The sequence below is a fragment of the Heliangelus exortis genome, chromosome 7 (genome assembly GCF_036169615.1).
Source record: "Heliangelus exortis chromosome 7, bHelExo1.hap1, whole genome shotgun sequence".
Lineage (NCBI taxonomy): Eukaryota > Metazoa > Chordata > Aves > Apodiformes > Trochilidae > Heliangelus > Heliangelus exortis.
Genome location: NC_092428.1, coordinates 1,070,278 through 1,086,148, shown reverse-complemented (window position 1 = coordinate 1,086,148; position 15,871 = coordinate 1,070,278). Strand labels below are relative to the sequence as shown.

The window sequence follows — 15,871 nt, the reverse complement described above, 5'->3', positions numbered from 1 at the left end:
CTGATGGAGTCCAGCAGAAATCTCTTCAATTTACTGATAAATGGATTTTTTTTTTTCTGAAACGAGTATTTTGATGGGACTATTTTCCAAGATTATTTCATGTTTCACTTCCTTCTGTTGCTGAACTTGTAAAACACGTGCCATAAACTCCAGAATTCACGTAGCTAGCTGAATGTTCCTCTCTCCACCTTTCAGTCCTTGTTTTTTTCACTTCATTTTGTTTTACCCGAGCCACATTAATGTTACCTTCACCGGGTTTATTTTTGCATGTAGTGGACTTCAGCTGAATGGTTACACTAAGGTTTTTTTGATGGCTTCTAAAAACTAATGCTTCCAGATTTTGTTTGGTTTTGGTTTTTTTTTTTTTTTTTGCCTGCAGCACAGTGTCTGTCAGCAGTTCTGTGTGCTGCATGAACCAGACAGCTCCTCAATGAGGGCAACCGAGGGGATATTTTTAACAGTTGCATCACCACTCCCCGGGCTGCTTTTTGTATTTGAAATTTCCTGCTATTGTGTCTTCCCAGAACATTAGAAAAGTGTGTGGGCTGCTTCCCAAACTCTGTTCTTCCCTTTTTGGATGTGCCATTTTACACTTTTGTGTTTGCAGCTGTCGGCGTCCCCCTCTGTACACGCTCTATCTCTGCCGTTAAAATAATCCCTGTGAAGAAAGTGAAAAGTTCTCCTCACCTAGTGCTGCCTACAGGTATCCTCTTCCTTCCCCCCCCTGCCATGCATTAGTTGGCCATCATTCTCACTCTCTCCTCTCTCTCTTTTTCTTTCTCTTTTTTCTTTCTTTCTGTCTCTCTTCACCCACACGCTTTGCCTGGCGTTCAGCTTCACCCTCTCCTCACTGTTTCCAGAGCTGCAGATTTCATCAGTAGGTAATAAAGTTACCTCTTGATGGCACAAGGCACTGTTCTCAATTATGCTGCTTCTCTGCAGGCATAATTGTGTCTACTTGAATCTGGGGTCATTGGAAGCTCTTCCACTAACACGTGGTTTTGAAGAATATTGTTATCACAGCCTCGTTTTGACTCAAACAAATGGGTCAAAAAAATGGAAATTGATTTTTTGACTGATAGATCTGTCTCTCTTTAATTTTTATGGAAGTAAATGGATGTCAGAGAAGGGATTTTACAGGTTCAAGCATCATTCAATGGGATTCTTTTGTTTTTCTGTCCATACACTGGCTTTACAGAATCTTTGTATGGCTGAAGAAGCCTGTGGGGCTCTCACCCCCTCCCTGTGTGATCCTACTTGAGAGCACAGGATGATTTTTGGGCTTTGCTGGATTTGAGCAGTCAGACTCAGTCTTGCTGATACTGCCTGTCCCTTCTGACCTGTCACACGTGTGCTCTCTTGGAGTACAGAGTTAATGTCATGTTTATTGCCATCTGCTGGATTGCTGAACCAAGAGATTTTGGTTTCTGTCATTTCACCTAAATTTTTGAGGGAAGTCAACATCTTAGGTATTTGTCTTCCTCTCCCAACCTGAAACAGTCTGATAATATTTTGCATTGCAACCTTTCCAAAACATTTTAATTTTGTTGAGCTCAGCACACATTTTTCTTCCCCTGATACTTCTTGTTTTGATGCACTATACAGGTTTCATGTTTTATGAAAGTAAAAAAAGTGCTATGGTAGCCAAATTTGTTCCTCCTCCAACATGATGGAGATGCTTGTGGCATGGTGAACTCTTAAGTGCTCCCATGTCTCCCCAGTGCTTGTGAAAGGGAATCTAGGTGTAGGAGATGGGAGAACAGCTCCCCTGCACTCTGTGGGTGCCTAACTCAGGGACTCCCAGCAGTGTGTCTGTGCCTCAAGCTTAAACCTTCATCCCCTTGTTGGAAAGTGGCTCTGTAGGGTCCTTGTGCTGTGTGGATGGGAACAGCAGCAGGAACTGGTCCTGCTGGGATCATGCAAAAATCAGAGAAGTCAGCTTCTCTTTCAGCAGACATGGGGGTGACTTTAAAGCATGATCAGCTGTGTGGGTGCAACGTGGTGTGTTTCAGGGTGAAGCAGCACTTGGTATGTCCCTGGGGATGGTCTTTCCCTTCACAGAGGCTGCTCAGTGCTGAACTTAAGGGAAGCAGCTTCTACTGCTTTACTCCTCCATCCTTTCTCCAGCCCAAGTGTAGATCTGAAGCTGTGCTTTTTGGGAAAGCCCTGGGAGCCCCTGTAAAAGTTTGAAGGGTGGTGATTTGAGTGTGTCGAGGGTTTCTGGTGTCTGACAAGTGTGGAGTCTTGGCCCTTGCTGCTCTTGTCCATCTGCCACTGCTGATTTTTCCCTGTGGTGTGGCCACCTTGGCTGTGGTTTGTGTGTTTTGCAGCCCTGGCTGAGGTTGTTGTCATGGGCTATAAGCACTCTGCTGCTGTGGATTTAATTGGGCATTAAATCAGAAGGGGAATATTGATCTGCACAAACACGGGCTGTTGTCTGGGCAATAAGCAGCAGCCTTTGCCCCCTCTGCCCAAAGGCATAAACTCTCATTATAATAACCTTAGAGAGAAGCTGCCTCCCTCCCTGTACAGAGATAGCATGATCCCCAGCCCATAAAATTAAATTGCTCATGTTGTCATTTGTCTCACACAGCACAGCCTCAGGACCTCCCTGTGCAGCATCATGGCAGGACTCACACCTCTGCTCAGGTAGATCAGAGCCAGGTCTGATGGCACTGCAAGTCACAGTGCCTGAGAAAGGGAGGTGATGACTTTTCCTGTGGAAAAGGATTCTTTAGGCCTATTGTTGCTATAGGAAGGATTTTAAGTGAGGGGAGAAAGATAGCCTTGGAGTACTGGTTTGTTATTGCTCAGTAGGATGTCAGGAAGAGAAAACTCTTGTCCATGCACAGAAGCTGTGCTGAATCAGGCCTCAGTCCAGTGTCTTCCAGACAGGGGGATCTGAACAGGTAGAGGTTAAATCTCCTCCACTTTTTTTTTTATTTATTTGGGTTCCTGTGGCAGAAGATGAAACACTGCCATGACATGGGGGAGAGAGCAAGGAGGTGGCTTGCAGTCCCCTGCCTTAGATCATATTCAGCATAGTTACAAGATTTTATCCTCCAGTGGCCATAAAACTTTAATTTTTTCCCCTTTCAGTCCTGCACAAAAGGCATTTTTAAGGCTTCAGCACACAAATCAATACCACTGGGACAACCCTGTAGAAGAGCCACGGGGGTGATGGCAGAGTGTGCTTGCTAGTACAGTATCTCCACACAAACCAGAACAAGTAAAGCAAATGGACTTGTGAAATGTGGTTCATCCTTTTTTCCTCCTTTCTTAGCTCTGTTATACCAACTCAGACCTGAATTTCCACACTGATCATTTACATGCATATGAAACCACTTGGGTTTCGCAGTGCTTGAAATCCAGAGCTAATTTTCATCTGCATAAACATCACTAGACTGATTCCCCTGGAGGCAGCCATGCTAAAATTACTCCCTAGAGCTCTGATGGCTCCTTAATAGCTCTGGATCCTCTGTTTTGATGCCTCTTCTCTGTGCACCTGCATTTCCTCCAGAAACTGATCCCTCTAAAGTCTGCAGTGGAAAAGGAGCCGTGACCCTCCGGGCATCTCCAGCCTACCAAGAGAGTCAGACTGTCCCTTCACCATGTCCTCAGGATGTTGAGCAACCTGAAAGTAAGTGAGTGGGAGGTTAACTGGAATGTTACTTACAATAATCTCAAGTCTGGGGTCTTGGGGTGACTTTTTTTAGCTATGATTTAAAGCCCCAAATCGTGTAGGATAGTCAGAAACCCCTAGGGATAACCAAACCAGTAGAAGGGAGACTGACTCCTCTTCTAGCACAGATTTTAGGACCACTCCTTCATTGGCTTAAGTTTGTTTATAGCTCCCTTTAGCTGTCAGGAGCACCAAAAACTCTCAAATTTTTAATTTTTTTTTTTTTTTCCTGGCAGGCCCATGTCACCTCCTTTCATTCCAGGCGTGAGGCCAAGTGGTGCTGCTGCCACTGCAGTGTTCACTTGGGTTGTCAAGGGAGTGGGGTTAGCATCCCAGACAGACAGTGTCTCCACAGAGCTCTGCCATCTCTCAATAGCAGACGTGTAATTACTTAATTGTGGGAGACAGGCACAGCATAACAGACCTGGCCAGTGTAGGAGGCCTGGCAGAGAGAATGAACTTCCCAGAGGCAAACTGGTGCTGTGGGGGAAAGGGGTCACACCTGCCCTTGAAAGCACAGCATACATCCTTTCTGATTAATTCCAGCCCCAATGTGCTGCTTTCTGCTCTGTCTTCTCCTCCCACTCTGCTCCACCCCTGGCCTACCCTCTTCCCATGCTTCCCATTCTCTGTTTCCTCATCCTGACCCCCTGCCATCTCCTCTCTCCTTTCTCTTGATGGCTTCATAAATTTCCAGCAGGCTGAATGGCAACGAGCACATTACTATGGAAATCAGCTCATTAATACTTGCTTGCTCTCTCAATCTCTTGATGAAATGGGCTTTGGAGCTGGAAGAGCTTTTTGCATCTAACCTTAAACAGCAAACTGGGGAGAGAGTGGTGAGGAAGAGCCCAGTGGGAGGTGGGTGAAGAGGGGACAAAACCAATGGATCTTGCTGCAGTGACATGGTATTTCATAGCTCCCTTCATGCACACACATTTACTGAGGTGTTTCTTGGCAGTCCTTCCTGTCAGTTAATCACACTTGGGGATGCTGATAAGGAGAGAGAAGTTTTCACACCCTGTATCATGGCTGAATATGAGGCCCCTGCATTTCCAGTAATTTGTGGTGTCTGGACACAAGGCTGGAGCTGCAGAAAGAAGCTAGCTGGGCTGCCTCTTTGCCTCTGAAATCAGAATGTCAATGAACAATTGTTTCTTCATTGCTCTGAATGAATTGCCTTGTGTTTACAAAGGTCAGAAACAAGGAGGGCATCATGTTTAGGGCTGGTCTCTATGGTAATTAGGCAGCCCTGTCAGAAAGCAATTTATGTGTGAAATGAAGTAGCCTGACTCTTCAGTTGGTACATGTTTTCTGTAAATGTAATGCTTTATTTTTTCCCCCCCTTTCTTTTCCTTTATGCCTGTCCTCCACCCCCTCCTCTTCTGTCCTCCTTTCTGTGAAATGCTTAGGTCTGGAGCCAGAAACCCCAGAAACAGGTACAAACATTGGCTGCTTATGTTGTTGCTTCTTTTGTTGCTTTCTTGGAAGTATTTCTTGTTGCCTGGAAAAAAAAAAAAAAAAAAAAAAAAGAGAAAGGAGTCCTTTCCTTTCACTCAGCCCACAGCTGGAGGGAATCCTCTGTGATCTGAGTTTCCCTTCCCCTCACAGATGATTGGAGGTCATCCTCTAGTGCTGATGCCAACGGAGATGCCCAACCATCCTCTCTGGCTGCCAAGGGCTACAGGAGCGTGCGTCCCAACCTTTCCTCAGACACCAAGCCACAGGTAAGCCCTTCTGCTGTGACCCTCAGGGGGATCTTCTGGGTTCAAGCACTGGATTCATGGGCAGGAGTCCTGGGCTGAACTCCAAACTCTGCTGCAGACTCGGGTAAGTCCCTGTGCCTTCAGCTTTTCCTACCTTTCCAAGGGGGGCAGCAGTGTGCTGGGGTGTTTGGGCACACCAGGCTGTTTGCTTGGTGGATGAAGGAGAACAGAGCTGTTTGTTTGTGAGAAAAAAGGGAAGCAGTCATTGGTACTGCTTTGTCTTTTATGTCAGTCTGTTTCCTAGAGGCTGCTGCAGGCTGGAAGCAGAGTTACACCCTGCATTAAAAACAGTATATTGGGGAAATGTCCTTCAGTTCTAACACTGTGACAAGCCAACAAGGCAGAGGTTATTTGTACCTGAGCGTAAACTGTTGAAAGCAACCTGTTAAGAGAAATGTGGCCTCATCCTTTTTTCTTTTGGGTGGTTGGGATTCACAGAAGCAGTCTGAAAGCTGATATGGAAACCCTTTGTTAGGAACTGCTTCTTGTGGTGTGAAGCAGTCTCTTTAAAGGCTTGTTCCTCATGAGGATGTCTGGGACCTCTAGCACTGCCATGGGACAGACTCTGCTCCTGGCATTGTAAGTGGATGAAGGCAAGGGAAGGAGCTGCAGAGATCCTAAAGGGGAGATCCATTTACTGCTGGATACTTAGAGCTGCCCTGGAGTCCCTTACTGGTTGTGTTGATGAGCAGAGCAAGTGCTGATGCAAGGGGCACTTCTGTAAGAAGTCCCAAGGGGTGCTGTCCAAACTAAGCTGAAATGGAAGGAAATCAAAACCAGCAAGTGCAGGTAGAGAATTAGTATTCCCTGATAATACTTTATGGTGGTAAAATGAGGCTTCACCTCGCCCAGGGACATACTGGGGCTCTCCCAAGTCTCCAGCTACTGTCCTCAGGGAGTCAAAAGGAATGAGGCTGTTCCAGAACCAGAAGCCCTCCAAGGAACACTTACCAACCCACTTCTCCACTCCCTTACACATCAGGAGAGAGGGGCAGGATGGGGACAATAGATTCTGGGACAGCATCTGTAATTTTACGAAGCTCTTCTAGATCTCTACCCGTGGAACAAGAATAGGTGCTGGCTACAACCTCTCATTTGTGGGTGAATTTTTTTTGGAAGTACTCATTTTTTCAGATTTGAGTGTTGCAAGCTGTCAAGGCACCTTCATTCTGTGGTTTTGGCCATGTTAGCAGTGGTTTAGCCAGGCTTTGCCAATAAAGATGTGACAGCAGGGTGTGTGTAAAACCTGCTTCCATAGTCTCCAGTCTTTTACAAGAATGCAGGGAGCAACTGTGCACTAGGTGAGTGGTTTAGTTCTCTTCCTTCAGTAGTGTGAAGTTTTCAGCTACTGGCAACAAAGAAATAAATAAAACTTCTCTATTGCTAAGCTTGAAAATGATGTGGCTTTCAGAAAAAAGTCACTGTAAATGGGGTTGGGAGTTGCAGTCTGCAGACAGCTTGTGGAGTTAGCAACTTGTGTGTTGCAAAGTATCAGTAACAGTAAAGGTCTTTTTTTTATTAATATTTACTGGAAGCAGGATTTCTCTGGTGGTGGTTTTGATTCTGGAGGCAAATTCTTACAAACTCAGTTCCTCAAGAAACTTTAGTTGTTCTGGTCTATCTGAAAAATCCAGAAGAGAATTCAAGAACTAGCCTTTAGAAGGAAGAAATCCTGATAATTTTTTTATTTTTTTGTAGCCAGCTGTGTCAGTCTATAGTATCCACAGGATGTCTGCTTGCACTAGCAGGGGTGAACCTCTGCAAGGTTCATTTCTCAGCAGTGCACTTGAGATGCAGCAGACATAGCCTGGGGTTCTGATTTTGGCTTTGCCATTGAAATGTGTCCCCAGTGCTGGGAGGTATTGCAAGCACGAGCCTGGGCTCAGAAACCCAGGCTGTTAAATCTTGAGTCAGGTTTCCCAGGGGCACGGGGGGTGTTGCTCTGCAGCTCTCCTGCAGCACTACAGAGATTTATTTAGCCCAGAGGGAGAAACGTGTAGGCAGGGGCTTGAGGGTAAAGTTTGCCTGCTGCAGTCAGCAGTGCTAAGGCAGAGAGAGTGTGTGAGGTGATGGTGCATGTGTGTGAGTTCTGCACTGCCCTTCCAGAAACTGTATTTGCTATTTATTTTTTTTTTTCCGTTCTCGCCGTGTTAAAACCTGCTTAACCCAAGTCTAATGACTGAATTCATTCTTCAAATTTATTTTTCCCCCTTTTTTTCATTTGATGCTGCTTCCTTTCTCTCTCTCTCTCTCTCTCTCTTTTTCTCTCTCTATTCCTTCTTGCCTCTGCCTGGGCAGGCCCTTGCTCCTCCCCGTCCTCCTCTTCCCAAGGAGGAAAGCTTTGCATGGCGACCTCGCGCTGACCCGAGACCGACCAACCTCTTGCCAGTGCCCATCATGGACTGCGTGTACCTGAGTGCACCCAAGCCCTACTCACAGCGTGCAGCACCCAGTGCCACTGCAGGGTGTCACTTCACATCACCCACTCCCCACGGGGACATCCCCAGCGGGCAGCGAGGCTGCTCCCCAAGCCCCGCAGACGGGGCGCCTGCTGGGCAGCCGCTCCCGGACGCTCGCTCCTGGTCGGGGGCATGGTCCTCCTCCCTCCAACATAACCCTGGCAGGGCAGGTCCTGGTAGTCAGGCTGGAACGGATTCCAGTCATGAGAAGAAGGCGGATAAAAAGGTCAGCAAACTATATGTAGCTTGTTTATCTAACAGCACTTGCTCAGCCGCAGCCGAAAATTCCCCCGGCACCGCACATGACCCAGCAGGCAGCGCCAGTCTGGGCGCTGAGCTCACCCAGGCACCAGCCACCGACATTGTTTCCTCTGTAACGGATCCTGGAAAGTCTCTTCCTGCTCCTCCTCCTCCTCCTGTTCCTCCCAGGCCGTACTGTTACATTGTCCTCAGTAAAGACCCAGTTAGTCATGGTGCTGGCCGGCCCGACCGGACTCAGCCGCCACCTCCGCAAGCGGTGAGGGACAGAGTGGTTGAGCCCCCGAGCACGGCTGCCACGGGGGACAGGATGAGAGCAGAGCCTTGCCTTCCTCAGCAGCGACAGCCACCCTCCAAGGCCATGGGACACAGCATGGTACATGTTTTCTCCATAACCTTCTTTTCTTCCAGCCCTGCCAACAGTTCTTTAATTCGTGACGGTCGTTCCCTTGGTGCTTTCCTCCCCTCCGACCTAATCTCTGAGAAACTCATCAGGCTTGTGGTCTTCTACTCAATAATACCTAACACACCTTCCCCTCCCAATGTGGCTCTGCGTGCCTGTGTGTGTGGTGGTTTGCAGGGGGTTGGGTTGGGCTGGAGAAGATCTCTTGTAGGGAGGTGTGGAAGCAGCAGGCTCCGTAAGGTGCTGGTCGGTGCTTCTGGGGGGGTGGTGGACACAGAGCTGCTCTGTGGCTTCAGTTACCCCTGCTCCACAGAGCTGGAGAAGGAGAAGAGGGGTGGGGAAAAAAGATTTTGGAGAAAAGCTGTGGGTGTTGATAGGGTGAAGAAGAGGTGTGTCTGCCTGAGGGAAGGCAACCCGGTGGGGCTTCCTGTGGTTTTGGGTGCATCCTTGCATGACACCATATGGCTGCGTTAGACTAAAGTCCCGGTTTCCCCCGTCGCATAACAACACCTTGTTTCCCACAGGATGCCACTGCCACCACCACAGCTCAGCCTGGGGTTATAGTAGTCCCCCTGCTCCAGGTTAATCCAGACAGACAGCAAGAAGGCAGCTCCAGCACTCCACCACCGCCTCTGGTTCCTTTCGGGCAAGGCTCCGTTTCCCCTGAGACTGTTTCTTCTGGCTCACCCTTGACTTTTCCAACTCTAGATGATTTCATTCCCCCACATCTCCAGAGGGGTTCCCACCATAACCAAGCACCCTCTGCATCTGGCACATTACCCTCTGTTTACCCGAAACTGCCATTCTTCTCAACACCACCTTCACTTCTCCCTCCCGTCACGGGGGCTTTGCACAGGGGCTTGAAGCCTGAAAGCACTGGAGTCATCTCACATACAGTAAGATTTGCTGGGTCCCCTCCTCACCCTTTTCCTAAATCTGCATTCCCGGATTAAAACGACTTTCTCCTTGCAATACTAAACTTGAGAGAGGAGTGGTGACTCCCTCCCTGCCAGCAGCATGACAGCTGAAACTCTCTTTGTGCCCTGGGCTCCTGCATGCATGTCTCCTGCCTTGTGCAGCTCTTGACTTCTCACAGCAACCTCTGACTGTCTCTCTTTGTGCCCGTTCTGCCAGGTGATGCACACCAGGATCTGCTCAGAGTAATGGATTCTGTATGAACAGCCTAGCTACAACAAACTGATCTCTTCAGGCTCTTTTAATAGCATCCCTAATTGTGTTTGAAATAACATTTAAAGCCATGACAGCAGAGCAGCTAAAGGTTAGGGCGGGCTTTCTGTTCCACTTGGAGCCACAAGACCACATGGTCTCTGCACAAATCCCCTGCTGAAATCAGTGTAAGATTGCTGCCAGTATCCAGTGACCCACAGGCAATAATATCACTTACTGAGCTAAGAGTCTTCCAGGTATGTGGCTGCTGTGAGAGTGGTTAGGGGGAGAGGGTCTCTTCAGGTTCAGATTTCTTATCTTTGAAGCTTTTGAAGAATTCACTCACAAAATACTGCAAGAGTGTCAGCTTGCAATTTACTGTGTCCTTCTTGGGTTAGGTTCTGCTTCTCTTTCAGCTCATCAGCTGCTTGAAAAGCTGGGGCACAAAGGAAATGTGGCACTCAGTTAAAGTTGCAGAGGAGTATCTGACCCTCCTAGTGCTGGAAGCCTTACAGGCACTACTTTTTTTAATGTGGTTGGTGTCAGGGTAGGCAAGAAGCTCAGCAGAAACCCTCTCCTCTGTTATGATGGTTTCTCTGCCCACTGACTCTGTAGGGACCAAGGGAGGGAGAAGAAAAAGCAACCAAGGATGATGTTTTCAACAGATCTTAGCACTGACCTTTCTGCTTCTGTTTGCATTGGTGGGGTTTTACTGCAGAAGTTTGCAAGGGAAGTTTGGGAGTTTTGTTGTGGCTTTATTTTTTTGTGTGTTTTGTGACTTGTTTGGTTTTGTTGTTCTGTTTATTTTTTTAAGTGGAGCCTATCTGCAGTCTCCAGAAAAATTCAGCATGCCTCCAGTTCTGAGAGGAGTAGTAGAAATGTTGTTTTACCTGATGTTCATGCAGTGAGAGTGTTGAAACATTTTTGGGCACGGCCACTTCAGGTCTGTGGTCACAGAGCTGTTTTTCACATCACTGGGATTTGTTTCACCTACTTGGTGACTTATCTGGGGCTGTGGAGCCTGTCCTCATCTGCCATCCCTCCTCTTTTAGGCACTCTTGATATTTTAGTTATCAAAATGAAGCTCTCTCCTACTTCTCCCTGACTCCCACTCCTTTTTCTCAGGTTGCATCATTTGCAGGATTATCACAGCCAGACAAATGGGGCTGGGTTTCTTTCTTAAGGACAGCTATTTCTGAAGGCTGTTGACTCTTTCCTGGCCTCATGAAATATCTATGGCTTGATCAGATACTGCTTGGAGCAAGATCCATCCAGCAGAGCAGGCTTGTTCTTCCCTGTTTCCTTTCCAGGCTGGAGAGACTGGAGATGTTTGTTCTGATCATGTCCAGCTCTCACTGATTTATCCCTGAGCTCTGCCCCCAGCCCTCAGTGTGGCCCCTGTTCAGCCTCTCTGCTCCTCTAAGTTCTTTCTCCTGAGTGGCACTTGGCCCAAAAGACCAGGAGTGGGGGGATTCTTCAGAGCAACATTCTCTGCATATTCTTTTTTTTTTTTTTAAAGAGCAATTAAGATGCCCCTGAGTGCTCAGCTCCATTTTACAGACCAGTGACCTGCAGCATTGCAGCCTGACAGTGGAGCAGCAGAACTGTGCATGCTGTTCCATCCTCTCTGTGTTTGGATGCTCACTCCTCATTAATGGGCATTGTGTGTCCAGAGTCCTCAAGCTTCCAAAGAAGCTTTGAAAGATCTCAGCCTCAACTGGCACTGATCACAGGTAGTGATCATCCCTTCTTTACCTTTTTCCTCTAACTACCAACAAAAGCCCAGTCACTGAGTTGTTTTAGAGGTTTTCCAAGGCACATCCTCTATTTCTACAGAACAGCCCAGGGCTGTGGGGATACCAGAGGTGGGTTGGAAATAACCAAATAGTGAAGCTGGATGCTGTAGGAGAGCCAGAGCAGCTAGCTGTCCATGCTCCAGTGGCAAAGCCACATTGAGTATCTTCCTTGCTAGAGTCCTGCTTTTTACCCTCTGTTTGTTTGTTTTCATTATTTTAAGCAGGTAGGTGTCAAGCTGTCTCTTCAGTGATGGGGATAACAAAATTCCTCAGACCTTCCTTACCAAACCAGCTTCAGTAATAACATTTCACTCCAGAACTGCATGAGTTTTGCATGTCTGACTTCTTGCTATGAAAGGAATACTTTTAAAACCAATGTTTGTGTCTGTATCTACCAGGGGAAATACACCTGCATCTCCCCTCCTACTCTCCCAACCAGATTTGCTCATTTCTGGTACCCTGTGTTTGCTGCAGAGAGTCTGCTAGATGAATTCAGTGCCCTCTTTTGGAGTTGGAGTTGTGAAACCCAACACCAAATAATTATAGACTGCCTCAGGAAACTAATTGCATTAACAACAAACAGGGTACCTATAAAGAGCAGGGTAACACTCATGCTTATGCCTTTTTTACTAAAATTTGCTGAGGTTATGCTTCTCATTCGGCTTAAAACATGTTGGATTTTTTTCCCCCCCAGATTTTCCCAGTGTAGCAATCCTCTGCTTGCTGCTAATGATCTGTTGCTCTCCTTTTTAGGACCCAGGTCCTCTGCTAAATGAAGTGTCCCAGCCTGGCACTGACCATCCAACCTCCTTCACTTCAATCAACAAGTCCTCCTCTGCCTATCCCTCCACCACAATTGTCAATCCCACCATTGTACTCTTGCAGCACAATCGAGGTAAGGAGGCTCCTATTTAACTATTTGTGGCTCAAGATGAGCAGCCTACAAGGTACTGGAGAATGTGTGTGCTGTGGACAATGAAGTCCAGACTACTAAGAGCTAACAAAGGTGCCTCCAGAAAGCTGGAGTGACCGGGGCATCTGACAGGCAAGCCAGAGGTTAGAGGTGTGGGACAGTGCCTGCTTTTTCTGACTGAAACTTGTGGAGCAGAAGCCACTCTAAGGTTGGGGGAGAGGCTTATAACTGGGCTATAAATATCTGAATAAGTTATTTCAGGGTAATAGCTTATCTTCCAGCTACTTGAGTGTGAAAGCAACCATATTTTCAGTTACTGGGGGAGAGATTTGACCTCTGAATTCTCAGCAGAATTTACCCAGTAGTAAATAATCCATTTGCCCAGAAGTTTGAACTTGCCAATTTATTCCTCTGTCCCTAAGTGGATCAACTCAGACTCCTACTGCTGTAGCCCTTGAGCTGTGGATTTGCATATGAAGAAACCAACCTAGTTTGAGCACTCCCATTTACTAATCCTTTCTCTGCCTCACAGCAGCTCCCTCTGGACAGGGAGCTGCATCCCTTTAACTTCTGGCATTAGAGGGAAACTTGGCTTCTCCTTTCTATCTGGTGTTAGCCCAGCCTCTTGGTTCATTGTGGAGCCTGGAGCTTATGGAGGGCCCCAAGTGAGAGTTTTGAAACATTTTTGGGCCTGGCCACTTCAGGTCTGTGGTCACAGAACTGGTTTTCACACCACTGGGATTTGTTCACCTACTTTGGTGAACAGATGCAGTCCAATTTACCTTGGCTTTCAGGGGACATAGGAAGCTGCAGGACAGCAGATTTCTACAATGCTATCACTTACCTTTTGCTAAGAGAAAAAAATACATCAGAAATCAGGTGGTGTGGTTTTTCCAGTGTCTTTTTAAAACAGAGTTCAGTCCCTGATCCTGAAGATGGGAAGCTCAGCTGATCATAGGGATCACAAGCAGGTTACCTCTTCCATTTTGCCAGCATCTTTGGTTTGCTTACATATTTCTGAGTGTGGATACCTGGATTCCTCAGCTGCTTTAAGAGGAGAAATTATTATTTAAGGCAGCCCTTTTTTATCTCTCCAATTTTTTTAACTGACTGGTGAGGTACTCGTTGGGTTGGTTTTTGCATTAAATCAGAAGTATTTCAGTGTCTACCACACAAGGCCCTCTCCAGTGGGGTTTCCTTTGTGTTCCAAGAACAGAGCAAAGTTCAAAGGTTCCTGGGGTGAGAGCTGCAGTTAGTGAGGAGAAACATTGCTCTCCTTGCTGCTGTTGTACCAACACCCAGTGAAGGTGTGTTCTGCCAGCAAACAGCATCCAGCTGGAGGACCCTGACCTGCTGCAGGCTTGCTTGGCCAGTGTCCCATGCAGCCTCAAAGCAGAGTTATCCCCTGGGCAGGCACTGCATGGCATGGTTTAGAGTGAATATGTAACAGATGTCATTAATATATTCAAGTTTTGAAATCTTGGAATTAATGGTTTGAGCTTTCAAGAGCTTAACTTCAGATGTCAGTAAAATAGTTTCTTGTTTTCAGTTGGCTTTTGTGCTTTAGATTAAAATGATTAATGGCTGGGGAGCAGAGAGAGCAGAGAACAGAAATCTAAGAGTTCTTGGTTTATTATGAGACTCAGCAAGCACCAGCAATGATCCTTTCCTGTATCCCTCCAAAATGCTACAGGTTTCCTGGTTCAAAATGAGCCTCATGCTAAGGGTGGCAAGAGAGGGTTGTCAGGTCGTGTGACTCTGTGGAGCTTTACTGTTTTTCATGTTGTTTCCAGTCCAACTTTTTACATTCTGAGGTTAAGAAAGAATAATATAAAAAAAATAAATGAAATAAAGCCTTAGTAAAAGCATTGGTGATTGCATCATGAGATCTGTATTATTCCACGAGGCTGCAGTGTGAAGAAGGAAGGGCCATTGGGCTCTCACTTTGGCAGAGTATTTGAAAACAGATTCTCTCCAGCAGCTGCTGCTGTTCTGTCTGCAGTGTATTTCTTGCCTGTCAGAAATGCAGCACTGGAGCACTTGCTGTTTGTGTCTCACCCATTTGTTCTGTATTTCTTTTTGTTTTGTTTCTTCCCTTACCACAGAACAGCAAAAAAGGCTTAGTAGCCTGGCAGGTATGATGTGAAAGGTCTGCTACCCCTCAGCTGCTGCCTCTGCTGGAGCAAAGCTGCTGTGTTGTAAGCTCCTGGAGTACCTTCAGCAAACACATTTTCCAGGAACTGCAAGGGAATGAGGATAAATATTTGTCCTGGCTTAGTCCAGATCACTTTTCTCCCAGTGCTACCTGTGTGGTACACCAAAACCCTAAATTACTCCTATCTTCCTCCTCAGTAGTAAGATTTACATATAGTTTGATGATTCTATTTGACTGCCTTTCAGGTTTATTCCCAGGGGAACAATATTCTGAAGTTTCTCTTCAGAGCCATTGGAGTTAGTCTGGCTTGTGGTGAGGGAGGAGAAAAATAAATCAGTATTTACATGACTCCAAGAGCAGAAATATTTGTGCCAGATGGCAAGAAATAGATGATGATAAAATGGTGGTGTGCAAGTCTGCATGTGTGCTGCCACCCTGCTTACCCAGGCAGTGTGGGAGTCTGTCCTTGAAAGATGAGCAAGTTTGTTTCCTGGGCAGCTCTCACTCCCCACATCTGAAATAGAAGTAGCTCAGGCTGCAGTGGGTGTTCCAGGAACACAATGTTCTGCTTATCTCTATTATTATTATTATTTACTTATAGCCATGACAGGGTAAATGGAGAGGTTGGAGAACAGAAATAAGAATGGTCTCATTTTAGTTGCTTTTTACATACTCTCTTCTTAGAGGCTTAGTAAAGAGGTTTGTTATGGAAATGGACCAAATGCTTCCTAAAAAATGGAGATCCCTGCAAGTCATGGACACAAAAAGACCCAAAAATGGTGAACACACATGCAGAGAGAGGAAATAGGAGGAAAATCCTAAAAAAGAATTTAACAGATGCTTTGCCCTATTTTGAACATTTATAAGCATTATTTTATTTTTCTTAAAGAGGAGGAAGAATTAAAGTTTGGTCATTTCAAACCAACCACTTGAACACAAATGCTTCTCAGACAGAATTTCCCAGGGCAGAATTGTGTTTGCTCAAGGCACCACCAGACCAATGCTTTGTTATGCATGAGCCTTTCCTCTCCTAATTGCCCCTTTCAGATTTCTGCACATTTAATGGCTTTGGGCAGGATGATGATGTGCATGTGAACAAACATCTCTATCTTTCTCTCTCTCTCTTCAGTGCATGCAGTGATGTAAAAAGGGTAGGACTTGGCAAAGTCTTGATGAGGCAGACTGTAAAGTCACAAGTGAAAAATCCACCTAGAAAAAAAAATAAAAATCCTGCTTTGCTGCAGCTCTTCAGAGCACAGAAGAGCTTCAGAG

At 46.4% G+C, this 15,871-nt stretch overlaps 1 protein-coding gene across 50 annotated transcripts in view; it reads left to right on the top strand.

Moving 5' to 3' along the window:
• SORBS1 (sorbin and SH3 domain containing 1) overlaps positions 1 to 15,871 on the top strand; it is a 168,298-nt gene that overhangs the window by 112,701 nt on the left and 39,726 nt on the right. For 35 of the 50 annotated variants that reach the window (XM_071748041.1, XM_071748037.1, XM_071748030.1 and 32 more), the window contains 8 exons: positions 608 to 703; positions 3,521 to 3,640; positions 5,095 to 5,121; positions 5,294 to 5,409; positions 7,747 to 8,541; positions 9,093 to 9,464; positions 12,285 to 12,426; positions 14,550 to 14,579. In XM_071748041.1, the coding sequence (XP_071604142.1) occupies positions 608 to 703; positions 3,521 to 3,640; positions 5,095 to 5,121; positions 5,294 to 5,409; positions 7,747 to 8,541; positions 9,093 to 9,464; positions 12,285 to 12,426; positions 14,550 to 14,579 (1,698 nt within the window). The remainder of the gene's footprint in view (positions 1 to 607; positions 704 to 3,520; positions 3,641 to 5,094; positions 5,122 to 5,293; positions 5,410 to 7,746; positions 8,542 to 9,092; positions 9,465 to 12,284; positions 12,427 to 14,549; positions 14,580 to 15,871) is intronic. The other 15 variants (XM_071748069.1, XM_071748058.1, XM_071748068.1 and 12 more) reach the window with 10 other exon arrangements.